The following is a 19,666-nucleotide window of genomic DNA, read 5'->3' on the forward strand; positions in this document are numbered from 1 at the left end:
CTAACTAGAATAGAAAGAGGAGTGGGAGGCCCCGGTGCACAACTGAGCAAGAAGACAAGTACATTAGAGTGTCTAGTTTGAGAAACAGATGCCTCACAAGTCCTCAACTGGCAGCTTCATTAAATAGTACCCGCAAAACACCAGTCTCAACGTCAACAGTGAAGAAGCGACTCCGGGATGCTGGCCTTCTAGGAAGAGTTGCAAAGAAAAAGCCATGTCTCAGACTGGCCAATAAAAAGAAAAGATTAAGATGGGCAAAAGAACACAGACACTGGACAGAGGAACTCTGCCTAGAAGGCCAGCATCCCGGAGTCGCCACTTCACTGTTGACGTTGAGACTAATGTTTTGCGGGTACTATTTAATGAAGGCGCCACTCTCCCATCCTCTGGTCATTCTCGTCTCTCTTTCTTGAGGAAGAATCAATACAGCTCCTGAAGCTCTCAGAGGCCAGAAGTGGGGGGAGGGGCCGTTCATCGCAGCCGCATCTAAGCCTTGCCCAACTGATTCCCCTGGGGACAGAGAGGGGCAGCCATCAGTCCACACCATGTCCTGTCCCCTCTCGGGTGGAGCACCGACTCCCACCCCATCACAATGGGGGAAAGGTACATATGTGATCCTACAACCCTTCGCCTTTTGCAGCGGCTCATTTCAATGTATCCGCTCACAGTGAAGATGGCTGGAGCTCACTTTACCCCCAAGTGCCCTCAGTACCAAAACTCTCCTCCCGGCTCTCGTTCAATTAGCCGGGGCAGGAAGACAAAATGTCAGTTGCCACCAAGCACTGTCTCTAAACCACAGTGTTTTGACTCCGCCCCTTCCAGTAAAAAAGTATCTGTCGCAACGAAGTGTCTTGCCAATGGCGCAGAGAAAAAAATCAACAAAGGGGCAACTCACCATTAAACGCTGCCAGAGGGCCCTCTGGCACCACTGGCGGGTGACTGTCATCTGACTTGTGGGTGACTCGCTGCAAGAGCAGGGAACTGGCGCGCATGCGCAACCCGACCCTGGGTCTTGTTTGCAGTTACAAAGGTGTACAGACTGCAGTTCGCTATGAAGCCAACCATTTTCAACGGGATCCTAGCTTCAAGAAGGAGTGGCGACTCGGCTCCCATACTAGAGCAGGAAATCTATATATTGCGCAAGGGAGCAATCAGAACAATACCAGCAGAAGAGAGCCATTCCACCGTCGAGGTGACTGGTTCACTTCAGTCGACCTGCAGGATTCTTATTTTTACAAAAGTATTCTGCCCGCACACAGGAGGTTTCTCAGATTTGCCTTTCAGGGCGCAGCCTACAGATACCTCGCTGTCCCCTTCGGGCTAGCAGGGGATTGAGAGTTTATATACATGATTACCTGCTTTGCTCCCATCACACGTGCAAGCCTGTCACACATTTTAACCCACCTCACCGAGTTAAGAGTTGAAGGTCAACCAGAGAAATAGCTGTTTGGTGCCCACACAGAGAATAGAATACTTAGGCGTAAAGCTGGATTCTCTCTGTTATCACGCTACACTGTCAGACGACCGCATTACATTGTCCCAACAGTGTCCTGTTTCTCGGTTACGCTCGGAAAGTGTTTCCGAGTACGAGTACTGGGGTTGATGGCTGTGACGGGCAGTAAAGACCCCCTGCCTAACGAATGTCCTTTTTCATTTTATGCACGTTAGCCCTTACTTTGCTCTATGCACATGGAGATACACATAATATATAAATGACGACGTTAACCAGTTAACCATTTTATTATTCTCAAACAAACCACGTTTTATATAATGTCTTCTGTTTACCTCTGTGTCTGAGCAGATACCGACACCATGTCTGCAGCATGGAAGCCGGCTGTGTTCTGGTAAAGGAATCCGCCACGGAAGTATAATTCTGGAGGGGATTTGGAAATCAAATCCAATTTTATTTGTCACATGCTCCCAATACAACCTTACAGTGAAATGCTTACTTACGAGCCCTTAACCAACAATGCAGTTTTAAAAAATACGGATAAGAATAAGAAATAAAAGTAACATGTAATTAAAGAGCAGCAGTAAAATAACAATAGCGAGACTATATACAGGGGGGTACCGGTACAGAGTCAATGTGCGGGGGCACCGGTTAGTTGAGGTAATATGTACATGAAGGTAGAGTTATTAAAGTGACTATGCATAGATAATAGCAACAGAGAGTAGCAGTGGTGTAAAAGAGGGGGGGCAATGCAAATAGTCTGTGTAGCCATTTGATTAGGTGTTCAGGAGTCTTATGGCTTGGGGGTAGAAGCTGTTTAGAAGCCTCTTGGACCTAGACTTGGCTCTCCGGTAGCACTTGCCGTGCAGTAGCAGAGAGAACAGTCTATGACTAGGGTGGCTGGAGTCTGACAATTTTTAGGGCCTTCCTCTGACACCGCCTGGTATAGAGGTCCTGGATGGCAGGAAGCTTGGCCACAGTGATGTACTGGGCCGTTCGCACTACCCTCTGTTGTGCCTTGCGGTCGGAAGCCGAGCAGTTACTGTCACGTTCTGACCTTAGTTCCTTTTTTTATGTCTCTATTATTGGTTTTGTCAGGGCGTGAGTTGGGGTGGGCATTCTATGTCTTTGTTCTATGTTTTGTATTTCTGTGTTTGGCCTGGTATGTTTCCCAATCAGAGGCAGCTATCTATCATTCCCATTGTCTCTGATTGAGAACCATACTTAGGTAGCCTGTTCCCACCTGTGTTTGTGGGTAGTTGTTTCCTGTTTTGTGTTTTGTCACCTGATAGGACTGTTTTGTTTTTTCACCTTTGTTATTTTGTGTTCAGATTAATAAAGTTAACATGGACACGTACCACGCTGCATTTTGGTCCGATCCTTCATATTCCTCATCAGACGAGGACGAGAATCGTTACAGTTACCATACCAGGCAGTGATGCATCCAGTCAGGATGCTCTCGATGGTGCAGCAGTAAAACCTTTTGAGGATCTGAGGACCGATGCCAAATCTTTTTCAGTCTCCTGAGGGGGGGATAGGTTTTGTCGTGCCCTCTATGGTAAAATCTCGCCGGATAAGAAGGCAGACGTTTTACGTGCCCCAAACCGATTGTGTTTTTTTGTTTGTAACTTATTTTTGTACTTATGTAATATCTTATGTTTCATGGAGTCGTGGCTGAACGACGACTATCAACATACAGCTGGCTGGTTATACGCTGCACCGGCAGGATAGAACAGTGGCATCTGGCAAGACAAAGCAAGACTATGTATTTTCTGGTTTCTGGTGCACGATATCTAAGGTTTCGAGCTTTGAAAAGCTGGTCATGGCTCACATCAACACCATTATCCCAGAAACCCTAGACCCACTCCAATTTGCATACTGCACCAACAGATCCACGGATGATGCAATCTCTATTGCACTCCACACTGCCTTTTCACAACTGGACAAAAGGAAAACTTATGTGACAATGCTATTCATTGACTACAGCTCAGTGTTCAACACCATAATGTCCTCAACGCTCATCACTAAGCTAAGGACCCTGGGACTAAACACCTCCCTCTGCAACTGGATCCTGGACTTCCTGACGGGCCGCCCCAGGTGGTAAGGGTAGGTAACAACACATCCGCCACCCTGATCCTCAACACGGGGGCTCCTCAGGGGTGCGTGCTCAGTCCCCTCCTGTACTCCCTGTTCACTCATGACTGCACGGCCAGGCACGACTCCAACACCATCATTAAGTTTACTGATGACACAAGGACAACAACGTCTCCCTCAATGTGATCAAGACAAAGGAGATGATTGTGGACTACAGGAAAATGAGGACCGAGCACGCCCACATTCTCATTGACAGGGCTGTAGTGGAGCAGGTTGAGAGCTTCAAGTTCCATGGCATCCACATCACCATCAAACTAACATGGTCAAAGCACACCAAGACAGTCGTGAAGAGAGCACGACAAAACATATTCCCCCTCAGGAGACTGAAAAGATTTGGTTAGCAGATGTTATTGCAAGTGTAGCGCTATGCTTCTAGATCCTACAGTGCAGCAGTATCTAACAGGTAATATCTAAGAATTCCACAACAAAACCTTATACACCCAATCTAGTAAAGGAATGGGATAAGAATATATAAGTATAAAATATATAGAGGAGCATTGACAGAGTGGCTAAGATGCAATAGATAGTGAAGGATACAGTACATTATATACGTATGAGATGAGTAATGCTAGAAATGTAAGCATTCTTAAAGTGGCATTATTGAAGTGACTAGTGTTCCATTTATTAAAGTGGCCAATGATATCAAGTCTGTAGGTAGGCAGCTTCCTCTCCATGCTAGTGGTGGCTGTTTAACAATTGGATGGCCTTGAGATTGAAAAACAGCTTCTATCTCTCTGTCCCAGTTTTGATGCACCTGTACTGATCTCACCTTCTGGATGGAAGCGGGGTGAACAGGCAATGGCTCGGGTGGTTATTGTCCTTGATTATCTTTTTTGCCTTCCTGTGACATTGGGTGTTGTAGGTGTCCTGGAGCGCAGGTAGTTTGCCCCCGAGCCGCAGACCGCACCACCCTCTGGAGAGCCTTGTGGTTGTGGGCGGTGTTGTTGCCGTACCAGGCGGTGATACAGCTCGACAGGATGCTCTCAATTATGCACCTGTAAAAGATAGTGAGGGTTTTCAGTGACAAGCCACATTTTTTCAGCCTCCTGAGGTTGAAGAGGCGCTCTTGCGCCTTCTTCACCACACTGTCCGTGTGCATGGGCCTTTTCAGTTTGTCGGTGATATGAACACAGAGGAACTTAAAACGTTCCACCTTCTCCACTGCTATCCTGTTGATGTGGATAGAGGGGGTGCTCCCTTTGCTGTTTCCTGAAGTCCACGATCATCTCTTTTGTTTTGCTGACATTGAATGAGAGGTTATTTTCCTGACACCACACTCCCAGGGCCCTCATCTCCTCCCTGTAGGCTGTCTCGTTGTCGTTGGTAATCAAGCCTACCCCTGTTGTATCGTCTGCAAACTTGATGATTTAGTTGGAGGCGTGCATGACCAGGCAGTCGTGGATGAACAAGGAGTACAGGAGGGGGCTGAGAACACACCTTTGTGGGGCCCCAGAGTTGAGGATCAGCGGAGTGGAGATGTTGTTTCCTACCTTCACCACCTGGAGGCCACAGGTTCTGGTTAGGGAAGGTTTTAATAGTCACAGTGGGTACAACATCTCCTATACACTTACTTATAAACTCGCTCACTGAGTCAGCGTATACGTCAATGTTATTATCTGAGGCTACCCAGAACATATCCCAGTCCACGTCATTGAAGCAATCTTGAAGCGTGGAATCCGATTGGTCAGACCAGTGTTGGATAGACCTGAGCACGGGCGCTTCCTGTTTTAGTTTCTGCCTATAGTAGGGGACCAACAAGATGGAGTCATGGTCAGATTTGCTGAAAGGAAGGTGGTGGAGGGCCTTGTATGCATCGCGGAAGTTAGAGTAGCAGTGGTCGAGCATGTTACTTGCTCGTGTACAACAATCGATATGCTGATAGAATTTAGGTAGCCTTGTTCTCAAATGAGCTTTGTTAAAATCCCCAGCTACAATAAATGCAGCCTCAGGATATATGGTTTTTAGTTTGCATAATGTCCAGTGAAGTTCCTTGATGGCTGCCTTGGTATCCTCTTGCGGGCGGATATACATGCTGTGACGATAACCAAGGAGAGTTCTCTTGGGAGATAATACAGTCGGCATTTGATTTTGATGAATTCTAGGTGAACAAAAGGTCTTGAGTTCCTGTATGTTATTACAATTACACCATGAGTTGTTAATCATGAAACATACATCCCCGCCCTTCTTCTTACCAGAGAGATGTTATTCCTGTCGGTGCGATGCACTGAGAATTCCGTTGGCTGTATGGACTCCGACAGCATGTCCTCAGCTAGCCATGTTTCCGTGAAACAGAGTATGCTACAAACCCAGATATCTCTGTACCGGAGCACCAAGTTTAGGTCCAAGAGGCTCCTAATGCTGGATGCTGTGCGAGAATTAACTACCGGACGGGTTTAGGGATGATTCTGTTGGGACTACACTGGCTTCGGAGAGCATGTCTGCAATATGGGAGTTAGCCATATTTCCTTATGTGATACATTAAAAAAAGAGTATTTGAAAGAGAACTCAAGGTCATTTTTTCGTAACCCTGGTCCGCAAGAGCCACTCTCTGAGGACGGGAGAGTTGCGTCTCACCTCATTCGCCACTCGACCTGTTTGTCTCCGACAGACATTGTGTGATTGGTTCTTCGTAGTGATCGTGCCCTCCATCGAGTCCCCATATGTATACGTCTCACTCACATTATCAGAGAACCAGGGTTATGAAAGTAATGTTGAGTTATGGGAGATTGAGAGTCATAATACTTTGTGTGTGTTTAATCTTCACAGAGAATGACAGACCGACATCACTGGTGCCGGATCTCATCGACTACAACATGCCGCTCACCACCACTTATCTGAAGCAGATGAAGCTTCAGTACATGAGTACAAATGAGCAGGTAAGAGCCTGTACATTATGTTGTCCAGAATAGGTGAGGGTTGGATGGAAGTGGCCGTCTTCACAGTCCTTTCTATCATGCTCTCTGTGTGCCACACACTACCCCCCCTCCCTCGACAGCCCCCTGTCTTCCATCCCCAATGCCAGGCTGGCTATCTGTATAAGAGCATAGACAGAATCATTCAGGACTGCCAATCAAGCACAAATAGGAAAGTGTGTGTGTGTGTGTGCGTGCTTGCGAAAGTGTGTGTGTGTGTGTGTGTGTGTGTGTGTGTGACTGGTATGATAACCAAGGAGGGAATGGGGTTCAGCTCATTCCAATTAACAAAGCCTCTAAGCGTCAGTCTAATTAACTGAGGTGTGAGAAAAGTTTGTCATGAATCTTTTCCTGGAGGCAGAACTAAGTAATTTCCATTTGATGGGCCAGCTGCAATGTCAAAATTGTCAATATCGTTAGGGTTAGGCATTAGGGTTAGCAGTGTGGTTAAGATTAGGGTTAAGGCCTGTACCAACTAGTGACCACTCTATAGAGCTGCTGTGGTTTTTAGCTGGAGATTTTCAGCAGAGACTGAATTGAGGAACAATGACTCAACCTTAAAAAAAGGGTGCACAGGGCAGGTAGGGCTTGGATTGGGTGGTTGAGGGGCGGACGAGGGAGGGAGGGAGGGAGGGAGGGAGGGAGGGAGGGAGGGAGGGAGGGAGAGAGAGAGAGAGAGAGAGAGAGAGAGAGCTACCCCATCAGGACACGCATGTCCAGCCAAATTCAATAAAGGAGGAAATTACCAAGCATCCTTCCTGTCTGTAGACACTGGGCGGTGGCTCTGCCCGCACCATGATGGGAGGGGAAGAGAGGAGGAGGAGGTGTGACAATGGGGAGAGAATTAAAGAGGGGTGGTTCATTATCCATTATGGGCCCTTTTCCCATTTATTCTGTCTTCTCTTGAGAAAACTCATTTATTTCTTTGAGGTGGGAGGTGGCAGGGGAGACATAAAGGTGGGGGTAGGTAGGCTATAATTACTAGAGGGCTAAAGGAAGACACCACATAAGATACCAGTTAAAGTAAAGACTAGCTTATAGTTTTATGATGCAGACAATTACACTGATGGAAGTGACAAACTATCCTCAATATTAAAGATGATCCACCCCCTAAAAAAAAAAATAGGGATTGAAGATGCACCAGGTGCTGACCTTTTTTTATTTATCCTGTATTTAACCAGGCACGTCAGTTAAGAACAAATTCTTATTTACAACGACGGCCTAGGAACAGTGGGTTAACTGCCTGGTTCAGGGGCAGAACAACAGATTTTTACCTTGTCAGCTCGGGGATTTGATCTAGCAACCTTTCGGCTACTGGCCCAACGCTCTAACCACTGCCTGCCGACCTATGGACCATTTCAAAGGACTACACTCATCAATATTTACTGTTTGTGTTACTGGTTCACGTATTATAACAGTTACCACATTGGATCCAGACAAATCTCTTGCTCTTCGTGGTGAAATGGTGTTTTGTTTAGACATACACTTTCCACGTTTCGCCTGTAGGTGGCAGAAGTTCCCTATAAATCTGTCTCGGAGGGCGTAAATGCAGTTTATTGACACACAAAGCATCTGTTGACTCCCTGTAAACGGACTCACGTGGATAGGGTATAAATCTTTTTAAAAGTTAGACTTTTTTTTAGACCTTTGTACTCCATTACTAAAAAATCCTTTCGAATGAAAGATGACTATTGTGTGGTCAAATCTTGAGGCATAGACGTTTCTTTAATAAATGCCTCCTTTGTGTGCACTGTATGCTACTCTAGGCTATTGATACTTTGTGGATCGCTCACTTATTTGTGAACAGATTTTGTTATTTTGATATATCAATTACATATTTCTGTGAGAATGCTTAATTCAAAAGCAAGTTAAATCATCAAGCCTATTTATTATAACCCTGTATCAGTATTTAGAGATTGTGAAAAGATTTCCAAAGGTTTAACTAGTTATTCCATTTATGATTGTTTTTTTATATACTGCCCAAAGGCTGCCGGACTAACAGGCCTACTCTTTGGCTAAGTAAATTATTAATCCACGTTTACATTTTAATTGTACTTTCCTGTCAACGAAAAAGTGAGAGTGAAAAGATAGCATAAAAAGTCCGGTATGGGCATTTGTAGAGAAAGAAAGCAATGTTCTGGGAATTAACAAATGGAAGAGGGGAGATGGGAAAGGCAGAGGGACGGTAGTAAAGCCTGTCTAAAGAAGCCAATGACAATTGAAATGGTTTAAGTCAACCCACTGTATAGCAGTCCATCTTTTGCACAAAGTGTGACGTCAGTTATCGCCGCCACGCCTCCGTCTTTGGGGCTGGTTGCCAGTGCGAGTCTCGGAGGGTCCTGTACTTGCTCCCATAGCAGGACATTGTCTTTAGAATTAGAAGCGAATAAAGAGACCGGCAAGGGGGAGGCAATTATAGAGGGGTTTGACACTCACACTTGAAAATTCACCATCAGAAGTGAAGGTAAGCATTTCTTTCACATGATATGGTTGTGTTGTTATTTTCATCTGCTGAGCTGTGCGCTATGTAGAAGCTATTTTCGCCAGCTGTGGGAAACAATGTTGTGGCAATTACACCTCCACTTTTCTCTGTATTCTTACGCAAATATATAATAATTTCAAAACAATTAATAGCTGATAAAAATGCTTCATACATTTAGTTTTCTATAATAGCCTTAGGCCTTATAGCCTTTCGATAAGCCCTAGGCTATATTTTCTATCAATGCATGTATTATAGCGAATAGTGTGCTGTAGAAGTGAACAATCTATTCGATTCTCTCACAACTTAACATGTAGTATAATAGCCTACCATTCAAATATAATATAAATATCAAACATTTATTCCAAGAAGGTACTGCATCTGATATCTAACATCGCACATACATGTGTTATTAGCCATCCTTGTTATCCAATTAAACAATATGCGCTGATGTATTTGATTAATTAACATAATAGCATTTTATAAATTGTCCTAGTGATAATTCATCATGTTCTTTAGATGTTCGCTATGCACCAACAGCATACTGTTAAAAGTGCATATTTACGTATAGTGTGTATCGTCGCAGGCCATTCTGTATGTCACATTGTTCTCTGTGGGATGCAGAATGACCAAGCAGTACAATTCTCTACAGTACAATCCAGCACCGCACCGCACACATCCCGCATCGCACAGTACAATCCCGCACCGCAAAATACAATCGCGTGTCCATCTGCATTAATACAGTAATCACTTCAGAATAATACTGTACAGCAATTTGCTTTGTATATTATATCTTCCTAGTTACCTTGCCGCTGAAAAATGTGCAAGCCCGGGCAGGATACATTAGCTATTATAATTTCACCCTGAGAGGTTTGAAATAATGTGACATATAGAAGTTCAATTTCGAGGTTCAATGTTACTATGGTAACACTTTCCCTGGACGGTTCCCCCTGATGGCCAGCGAGCCGTTACCCCAAAAGACCTAGCTAGCTACTTTAAAAAAAGGCTAAACATTCAAACGTTAATACCTGTCAGCTTTTGTATTTATATCTGGGGTACGTTTGCAAGCTGTCAACATTATTATCGCTTCAAGGTAGCCGAGCCACGGTATTTACGGTAAGTGAATGGAGGTAACGTTAGGGAGGAGCGTTAGCTTGCCAACATTTGACAGTTAGCCTAACGTTTTGCATCTCTGGTAAATTAGCTTGCTGGGTAGCTAAATATATAGCTAGCTATCTGTCTGTCTTATAAGTGGATACTTTGAGATACTGATGAAACGGCATGTTCCCTCAGTCCTCAGCACTAATATGTTCCCTCAGCACTATGTTCCCTCAGTCCTACAGTCCCTCAACGACGCTATGTTCCCTCAGCCCTCTACTTGTCCACTGAACCAATTTCAGTCAAGAATCAGAATCACCTTTATTCGCCAAATAGATTTGCATACAGTAATTTACTTTGTGAAATGGTGCTTCTAGAATAAACAGGATATACAGTCAGACAATAAACAGAAAATAATGACAACAAATATGGAAGCAGAATGTACACAATTCAAATACAGTAATGTATAGTATGTACGCTATGAACACACGCTAAAAACTATGGCAATGTGCAGCTCTATAAGCACAAATGCTTATTTTAAGGCAGAAAAGGCTGAGTATTTCACCATTTTCCACATGAATAAGTAAGTAATATATAGGACCTACTGAATTATGTTCAATCACTATGACCTTGAACTTTTGTCAATATACCAATGACCTGAATAGCATTTTCTGAGAAAATAAATAGTATCTCAGCACCTACTATATATACACACTAACACTCACACAAAACCCACACACCTTCACATGCAATACGCAAGCACACACATAACACACACAAACACACACATAACACACACATGCATACCAACAACACAAACACGCATACCAACACAAACACACGCACGCACGCACATACACACACACTTTTACACTAATCATATGCTGCTGCTACTCTTTTCTTTACTTATTATTATATATCCTGATGCTTAGTCACTTTACCCTGCTTTCATGTACATATCTACCTCAAATACCTCATACCCCTGCACATTGATCTGGTACTGGTACTCCCTGTATATACAGTGCCTTCGGGAAGTATTCAGACCCCTTAACTTTTTCCACATTTTGTTATGTTACATACAGTCTTATTCTAAAATGGATTAAATACAAATAAAAAACTCAGCAATTTACACACAATACCCCATAATGGCAAAGCGAAAACAGGTTTTTATAAATGTTTGCAAATTTATAAACAATTAAATATCAAAATACCTTATAAGTATTCAGACACTTTGCGATGAGACTTGAAATTGAGCTCAGGTGTATCCTGTTTCCATTGATCATCCTTGATGTTTCTACAACTTGATTGGAGTCCACCTGTGGTATATTCAATTGATTGGACATGATTTGGAAAGGCACACACCTGTCTATATAAGGTCCCACAGTTGACGGTGCATGTCAGAGCAAAAACCAAGCCATGAGGTCGAAGGAATTGTCCGTAGAGCTGCGAGACAGGATTGTATCGAGGCACAGATCTCGGGAAGGATACCAAAACATTTCTGCAGCTTAGAAGGTCCCCAAGAACACAGTGGCCTCCATAACCTTCCAGAAGGACAACCATCTCTGCAGTACTCCACCAATCAGGCCTTTATGGTAGAGTGGCAAGACGGCACATGACAGCCCACTCTGAGTTTGCCAAAAGGCACCCAAAGACTCTCAGACCATAAGAAACAAGATTCTCTGGTCTGATGAAACCTAGATTGAACTCTTTGGCCTGAACGGCCAATCGTCACGCCTGGAGGAAGCCTGGAACCATCCCTAGGGTGAAGTATGGTGGTGGCAGCATCATGCTGTGGGGATGTTTTTCAGCGGCAGGGACTGGGAGGCTAGTTAGGATTGAGGCAAAGATGAACAGAGCAAAGTACAGAGAGATTCTTGATGAAAACCTGCTCCAGAGCGCTCAGGACCTCAGGCTGGGGTAATGGTTTTTTATTTGATGTATTTTTCCTTTATTTAATCAGGCAGGCTAGTTGAGAACAAGTTCTCATTTGCAACTGCGACCTGGCCAAGATAAAGCATAGCAGTTCGACACATACAACAACACAGAGTTACACATGGAATAAACAAAACATACAGTCAATAATACAGTAGAAAAAAATAAAGTAGAAAAAAAGTCTATATACAGTGAGTTTAAATGAGGTAAGATAAGGGAGTTAAGGCAATAAATAGGCCATGGTGGCGAAGTAATTACAATATAGCAATTCAACACTGGAATGGTAGAAGTGCAGAAGATGAATGTGCAGGTAGAGATACTGGGGTGCAAAGGAGCAAGATAAATAAATAAATAAATACAGTATGGGGATGAGGTAGTTTAATGGGCTGTTTACAGATGGGCTATGTACAGGTGCAGTGATCTGTGAGCTGCTCTGACAGCTAGTGCTTAAAGTTAGTGAGGGAGATATGAGTCTCCTGATTCAGTGATTTTTGCAGTTCGTTCCAGTCATTGGCAGCAGAGAACTGGAAGGAAAAGGGGCCAAAGGATGATTTGGCTTTGGGGGTGACCAGTGAGATATACCTGTTGGAGCGCGTGCTACGAGTAGGTGCTGCTATGGTGACCAGTGAGCTGAGATAAGGCAGGGCTTTACCTAGCAGAGACTTGTAGATGACCTGGAGCCAGTGGGTTTGGCGACGAGAGTGAAGCGAGGGCCAGCCAACGAGAGTGTACAGATCGCAGTGGTGGGTAGTATATGGGGCTTTGGTGACAAAACGGATGGAACTGTGATAGACTGCATCCAATTTGTTGAGTAGAGTGTTGGAGGCTATTTTATAAATGACATCGCCGAAGTCGAGGATCGGTAGGATGGTCAGTTTTACGAGGGTATGTTTGGCAGCATGAGTGAAGGATCCTTTGTTGCGAAATAGGAAGCCGATTCTAGATGTAATTTTGGATTGGAGATGCTTAATGTGAGTCTGGAAGGAGAGTTTACAGTCTAGCCAGACACCTAGGTATTTGTAGTTATCCACATATTCTAAGTCCGAGCCGTCCAGAGTAGTGATGCTGGATGAGCGGGCAGGTGCGGGCAGTGATCGGTTGAAGAGCATGCATTTAGTTTTACTTGCATTTAAGAGCAGTTGGAGGCCACGGAAGGAGTGTTGTATGGCATTGAAGCTCGTCTGGAGGTTAGTTAACAGTGTCCAACGAAGGGCCAGAAGTATACAGAATGGTGTCGTCTGCGTAGAGGTGGATCAGAGAATCACCAGCAGCAAGAGCGACATCATTGATGTATACAGAGAAGAGAGTCGGCCAGAGAATTGAACCGTGGCACCCCCATAGAGACTGCCAGAAGTCCGGACAACAGGTCCTCCGATTTGACACACTGAACTCTATCAGAGAAGTAGTTGGTTAACCAGGCAAGGCAATCATTTGATTAACCAAGGCTGTTGAGTCTGCCAATAAGAATGTGGTGATTGACAGAGTCGAAAGCCTTGTCCAGGTCGATGAATACGGCTGCACAGTAATGTCTCTTATCGATGGCGGTTATGATATCATTTAGGACCTTGAGTGTGGCTGAGGTGCACCCATGACCAGCTCTGAAACCAGATTGCATAGCGGAGAAGGTACGGTGGGATTCGAAATGGTCGGTAATCTGTTTGTTAACTTGGCATTCGAAGACCTTAGAAAGGCAGGGTAGGATAGATATAGGTCTGTAGCAGCTTGTGTCTAGAGTGTCTCCCCCTTTGAAGAGGGGGATGACCGCTGCAGCTGTCCAATCTTTGGGAATCTCTGGGAATCTCAGACGATACGAAAGAGAGGTTGAACAGGCTAGTGATAGGGGTTGCAACAATTTCGGCAGATCATTTTAGAAAGAGAGGGTCCAGATTGTCTAGCCCGGCTGATTTGTAGGGGTCCGGATTTATCTGTGATGACAGTGTTTCCTAGCCTCAGTGCAGTAGGCAGCTGGGAGGAGGTGTTCTTATTCTCCATGGACTTTACAGTGTCCCAGAACGTTTTTGAGTTTGTGCTACAGGATGCAAATTTCTGCTTTAAAAAGTGAGCCTTAGCTTTCCTAACTGCCTTTCCTAACTGCCTAACTCCTAATTGGTTCCTAACTTCCTTGAAAAGTTGGTTCACCTTCCAACAGCACAAAGCCAAGACATCGCAGGAGTGGCTTTGGGACAAGTCTCTGAATGTCCTTGAATGGCCCAGCCAGAGCCCGGACTTGAATCCGATCGAGCATCTCTGGAGAGACCTGAAAATAGCTGTGCAGCGACGCTCCCCATCCAACTTGACAGAGCTTAAGAGGATCTTCAGAGAAGAATAGGAGAAACTCCTCAAATACAGGTGTGCCAAGCTTGTAGCGTCATACCCAAGAAAACCTTATGCTCTAATCGCTGCCGAAGGTGCTTCAACAAAGTACTGAGTAAAGGGTCTGAATACTTATGTAAAATGTAATATTTAATTTTGACATTTTTTATAAATGAGCAAAAATGTCTTAAACACTGTTTTTGCTTTGTCATCTTGGGGTATTGTGTGTAGGTTGATGAGGACATAAAAAAATAAAAAATAAACATTTTAGAATAAGGCTGTAACATAAAATGTGGAAAAGGTCAAGGGGTCTGAATACTTTCCCGAAGGCACTGTAGCTCCATTCTTGTGTATTTTATTCCTTTTGTGTTAATATTTTAACTCTACATCTTTGGGAAGAGCTCTTAGGCAAGAATTTCACTGTTAAGTATACACCCGTTGTATTCGGCGCTGACAAATACAATCTGATTTGATCTACTCAAGTAATTTGTATAATTGTATAATATGTACAATTATATGGCCTAGGACCCACTGAAGTATTGAATTATTGGTGACAGGTGACCGGGGCTGAGGGAACATGGGGTTGAGGGAACTGAGGGCTTGGGGTACTGAGGGAACATAAGGTTGAGGGAACATACTGTAGGGCTGAGGGAACATGGGGCTGAGAGAACTGAGGGCTTGGGGTACTGAGGGAACATAAGGTTGAGGGAACTTACTGTAGGGCTGAGGGAACGTACACATAGTCCCAACATCAGAAGTTAACTTTAGTTAGTAGGAAACCCACAACTGCAAGTGCTTGTGAAGTTGCTCACTGAAGTTGTTTAAATTGTGTTAAAGGCTGTAACTTCACAATACTCCTGTGCACATTATATTTTCGACTCCCTTATGCCCATGCCAAGGAATATTATAATGCATTTAATATCTTTGGCCCAGACACGCCACCAACTCGTTGAAGGCACGCCCTGTCATCCCACTTCTAACACCAAGTAGCCCAAGGGTCACACAAATCTGTGAAGTTTTTGCTTCCCAATTTCTACACCAAAATGTTGATAAGTCTACAAGTCGAAGGCTATGGTTGCTACTGTACTGTCAAATAATATGCACAACAGTTGTATCTTACCACTACAGTCGGCAGTCCACTGCTTTCCCAATCAGAACCATGGCAACAGAGTATTTTCTGCTGTCAAATGGTGTTTCTATAGGATGGAGTTGGCAGAAATCATTTGAGGGAAGACAACATAACTTTTCTGGCTGAATCCTAAAGGAACTGCAGCTGGTTTCCAGTAGACTAAGGGTTAAGGGCTTTAAAACCTCCTTTAGCATCCCCTGCCTTCGGCCAGCGCCTCACAAGGATAAAGCCTTGCAACAAAAAACAAAAAAATCTTGACCCCTGTAAGTCAGTAAGTCAGCCAGTTGGAGGGGTAGACTGCCTGCATAGTCCTTCCCTTGAGTCAAGCTCCAGAACTGCGGCAGTGGGTGTTTCCCTCTCTCCCCACTCCTTCGTTGCCTCTCCCTAATATTTCTCCATTTCATCTGTCGCTTACCTCTCTGTTGTGATGCTATAGCCTATTGTTTTGTGATTCCCCAAGAGTACCTCTATGAAAGTTGGACATGCTCATTTGGAAATATGTTATTTTAGGGAAGATGATAAGGATGAAAAACTGAGACTTATGCAGTGTTTATGTACACCTGGCTGACTATGGAGGATGGTGGAAGCACTGTGTTTTGGTACCACATCATAGGCCCCACTGTAGTATCCTGATTTATCCCAGTTGGTTTCCTCTCAGGGCAGACAGTGCAGTGTGTGCAGTTCTCGAGAGGAAGATGTGAGGTGACAGAGGATCGAACCCCAGGCTCCCTGTTGCCCCTGGCTCTCCACAGCTGCTCTCTCTGTGCTCAACCAGTGCTGCCTGCCCTGTCTGCCGCGGGATGTGTGTAAGGCTTCGCTAACGGTGCTGCTGATGCAAGGCTCTTCTTTACTTACCATTTGACTAAATCACTAACATGCACCTCACTCAGTTTGGCTCAGTTATAGGCTACATCCTTGGTAGTAGGCTATAGCCTAGCCTAACCAGAAGCAAGCACAGTCTGCTTTTCACCTGGAGTGATATACTCCTGCCTCTTTACGCAGGATTGGTTCCAGAAGGGAAAGGGGTTAATCCTCATACTCGTGGTAGATTTGTGCCTGACTGGATTGAACAGGAATAGGAGTGTTGGACAATACAGTAATCTCTCCAGGTATTTGTTAGAAATCGGGGTCCTCATCACATGGGTTTTTATCACAGCTGTAGATAAACATATGACTCAGCGTTTTCTGAATCATTTGTACAAAACTACACAGGGACACAATGCTCAAATAGCCTTTGTGGCTTAAAATCACCCATGTTGGTTTTGTTTACATTTGTTAACTATATTGACCGTTCTTCATTCTCCTGTCAGTTGAAGCCAACATTTACAAAATAAATAGGTTAATTCATCCTCAACTAGTACTCACATTGAAATGATTGGAAACCAGACTGCCATAGGGCTCACCAGCTTGTAGTCCTAAAACCTGCAAATAAGTTAACTCTGGTTTGTTCAGCCATTCCTTTGGGGAAAATTAATGGGAAAAGAATAGGGTTTTGGGACAAACTTAGAAAATAAGGTCTGAGGTTGACACAGGCTTAGGAGATCTTATACATTTTATTCTATGGGATAATATCAGTCAGTTAACATGACCTTTATGAATTATGAAACCTTTATTGTGCTTTATGTGCTTTTTTAAAATGACATAAATGCTTCAAAATGCACAAAAAGTGACGTTAGCTGATGAAGATGATCTCATAGAACAAAACGTGTCAGATCTCCTAAGCCTGTGTTTACCACATACCTTATTTCCGGCGTTTAACCAAAAACTCCATTCATTTGCCCATAGGCTTTGTCCAACGAATCATGGCGTAGTTAGTGCCGACAAAAAGAGGCCATTACTATTGCTCTCTATTGACAGGTGGATAAAGATAAAGCACATGGGGTTGTAGAGGTCATTGAAAGTGTGACTTTTCTCCACTTCTCATGTGAAATCTCTAAAGCTGCTTCTCCCTCTCTGATCCGTCCTCTGGAGGGGTGGTCAGATAGGCTTAGTATATTGACTGAGGTTACCAAGGGCACTGCTTAATTAAATTGTAATGTGCATTGCCTTGGTCTGCACTGCAGTGTACATGTATTCTGTAGAATAGAACAGTGGTCCTCAAACTTTTTGGTGCCGCGGTACTCTGTTGTGACAGCAAATTCAGAACACAACTCAAGGAAAACATTTTTTTACATTTTTTTTAGAAAAAGCATGCAATAAGTTTCACTATGACTTCGACAGTCCATGGCTTGACAAACCAAGTCGCAGGCTCTCGGTAGGAACATTTTAAGAGCCCGCCTCTAGGCATTGGAGAGAAAGACGGGCATATTTCAAGCTAATTTCCTGCAATTCTACAGATTTCGTCATGGGGCAGAGAGATTATTTGTTGTTGATGCAGCTTATAAGGCTAATATCCTGCAATTCTTCACATTTTGCCACGAGGCAGAGAGAAAACAGCCATTTTAAAGTTTAAATTATTGTGCATTTATGTAAAAATAAAAAAATAAAAAAACTATACAAGAAGTATTGAGTTGAAAAATGTATAATTGGTGGAGGACTGCAGGGGATACCAATGCCCCTGTGAGCATCCCAGGCCCATGATGTTGCCCAGGGTTAAAAACATAAATTGTAGATTCATAATATTACATTGTATTGTATTACACCCTCTAAATTTATTCCACGGATCCCTTGTCCAAAATTAGCTTATTCTGTTGTTGTTAGTAATATTCATAATACATTTTTTTTTAAATAAAAATACTTTGAGAACCCCTTGAATAGGCTACCAGGGTAATCATGCCATGGCATGGTAATGTCATGTTGGTTTAAGCATGTTCTTTTTATTTTATTTTTATCTTGATTTACTGTTGACAATTTTGACTGGTAACTAAGGCACTTAAACTAATTCAGAGAGTACTCGCTGAGAGAGAAGAGTAGTTGTCACCCTTTCCTTTGTGGAAGAGTGTGTTCATATCCCTGTGTTTGAGAGGATGTCAGGTTCCTGAAAGCACCCACCACAACCGAACCCATCACATTCAGTAAACCTTGGTTTGTGGAAGGAGATCAGGGGATTTCCTCCACTGTAATGAAGTCGCGCATTCATGTATTTGAGAAGGCAAAGTATAAATATGTATGACCGTGATTGTCAGACTGAGAAACATATCTGAATTCACTACACCGGCCGTCTGTTCCTATCAGCATCAAATGAAGCCTGTCGGCTTCTCCGAGGTAGAGCTGAAGCCTTGTTGTGGGGACTGTCAGCTAGTCAGACGGTGCTCATCAAGATGAACTGTTGACGTTTTGTGTTGTGATGTGTTGCTTTTAACTCCTTCAACCGGAACACTTACAGAATGACAAACTAGCTCCGTGTGGGAAATCTCTAGGACTTGGATATTTGTTTCTCATTGTGGGTTATTGAAAAGACTTGTGTCTCCCTGTGGCTGTCTTGTCTGTCAGTTATGTTTAGCACCATATTAATAGCAAAGACTTTTGCCTCTGTTTTTTGTTGTTCAGACATGGTTAACTGAAGGATCTGCCAATCTGAAGTCAGTCAGGAACAGGGACCAAATTGGCTTTTGTCACAGTACTAGGGCTGGCACAATTACTGTATAACCTTGTAACCCCGGGGTTCCCAAACTTTTTCACGCAGGTCCCCCTTCCAGCTTGGAGGAACGTCCCGCCCCAATTTCCTGCAATTCTACACATTTTGTCATAGGGTGCAGAGAAAATGTTGCCGTTTTAAAGCACATTTTCTTGCAATTCTATACATTTTACAATGCCTAATGTGTATTCATGTGATATTTGATTGACTCAACAAAATCTATGGACTAAAAAAACCTAGCTACATTTTTTTTGCTGATATGGGCTAGTTTATCTGGAAATCTGATGATGCACTACCCAATTTCAAAATGGCATCTTATTACAACTTTCAAGAGTTGAAAGACAGACTGAGTTCCTTTAAAAAGGTTTGGGAACCACTGGTGTAACCGACAGTTATGGATGAAGACCGTCATAAAAATAAAATAACCTTTGTATTATTTATTTATATTTTTGGGCGAACCAACACCTGACTGAAGACGGGGTAGCTGGGCATTCATGCAGAGTCCATTTCTGCTGTACTTTTGTATACTTTTTAGCCAGTAGTTCTGAAAGTAGTGCTCCTGAGCCAAAAGGGGTCCCCGAAAATTGCGTGCTACGTATGTGCCGATATGTGCATCACGTCA

At 43.6% G+C, this 19,666-nt stretch overlaps 1 protein-coding gene across 4 annotated transcripts in view; it reads left to right on the forward strand.

Annotated features, from left to right (window-relative positions):
- Positions 1-19,666, forward strand: part of LOC110532105 (nucleolar protein 4-like) — a 124,771-nt gene that overhangs the window by 42,169 nt on the left and 62,936 nt on the right. For 2 of the 4 annotated variants that reach the window (XM_021615718.3, XM_036988026.2), the window contains exon 4: positions 6,371-6,480. In XM_021615718.3, the coding sequence (XP_021471393.3) occupies positions 6,371-6,480 (110 nt within the window). Of the gene's footprint in view, positions 1-6,370; positions 6,481-8,802; positions 8,981-19,666 lie in introns of those variants that run through there. The other 2 variants (XM_090184330.1, XM_090184331.1) reach the window with 1 other exon arrangement.

This window comes from Oncorhynchus mykiss, chromosome 9 (genome assembly GCF_057628025.1).
Source record: "Oncorhynchus mykiss isolate SJ-2025 chromosome 9, ASM5762802v1, whole genome shotgun sequence".
NCBI classification, from domain to species: domain Eukaryota; kingdom Metazoa; phylum Chordata; class Actinopteri; order Salmoniformes; family Salmonidae; genus Oncorhynchus; species Oncorhynchus mykiss.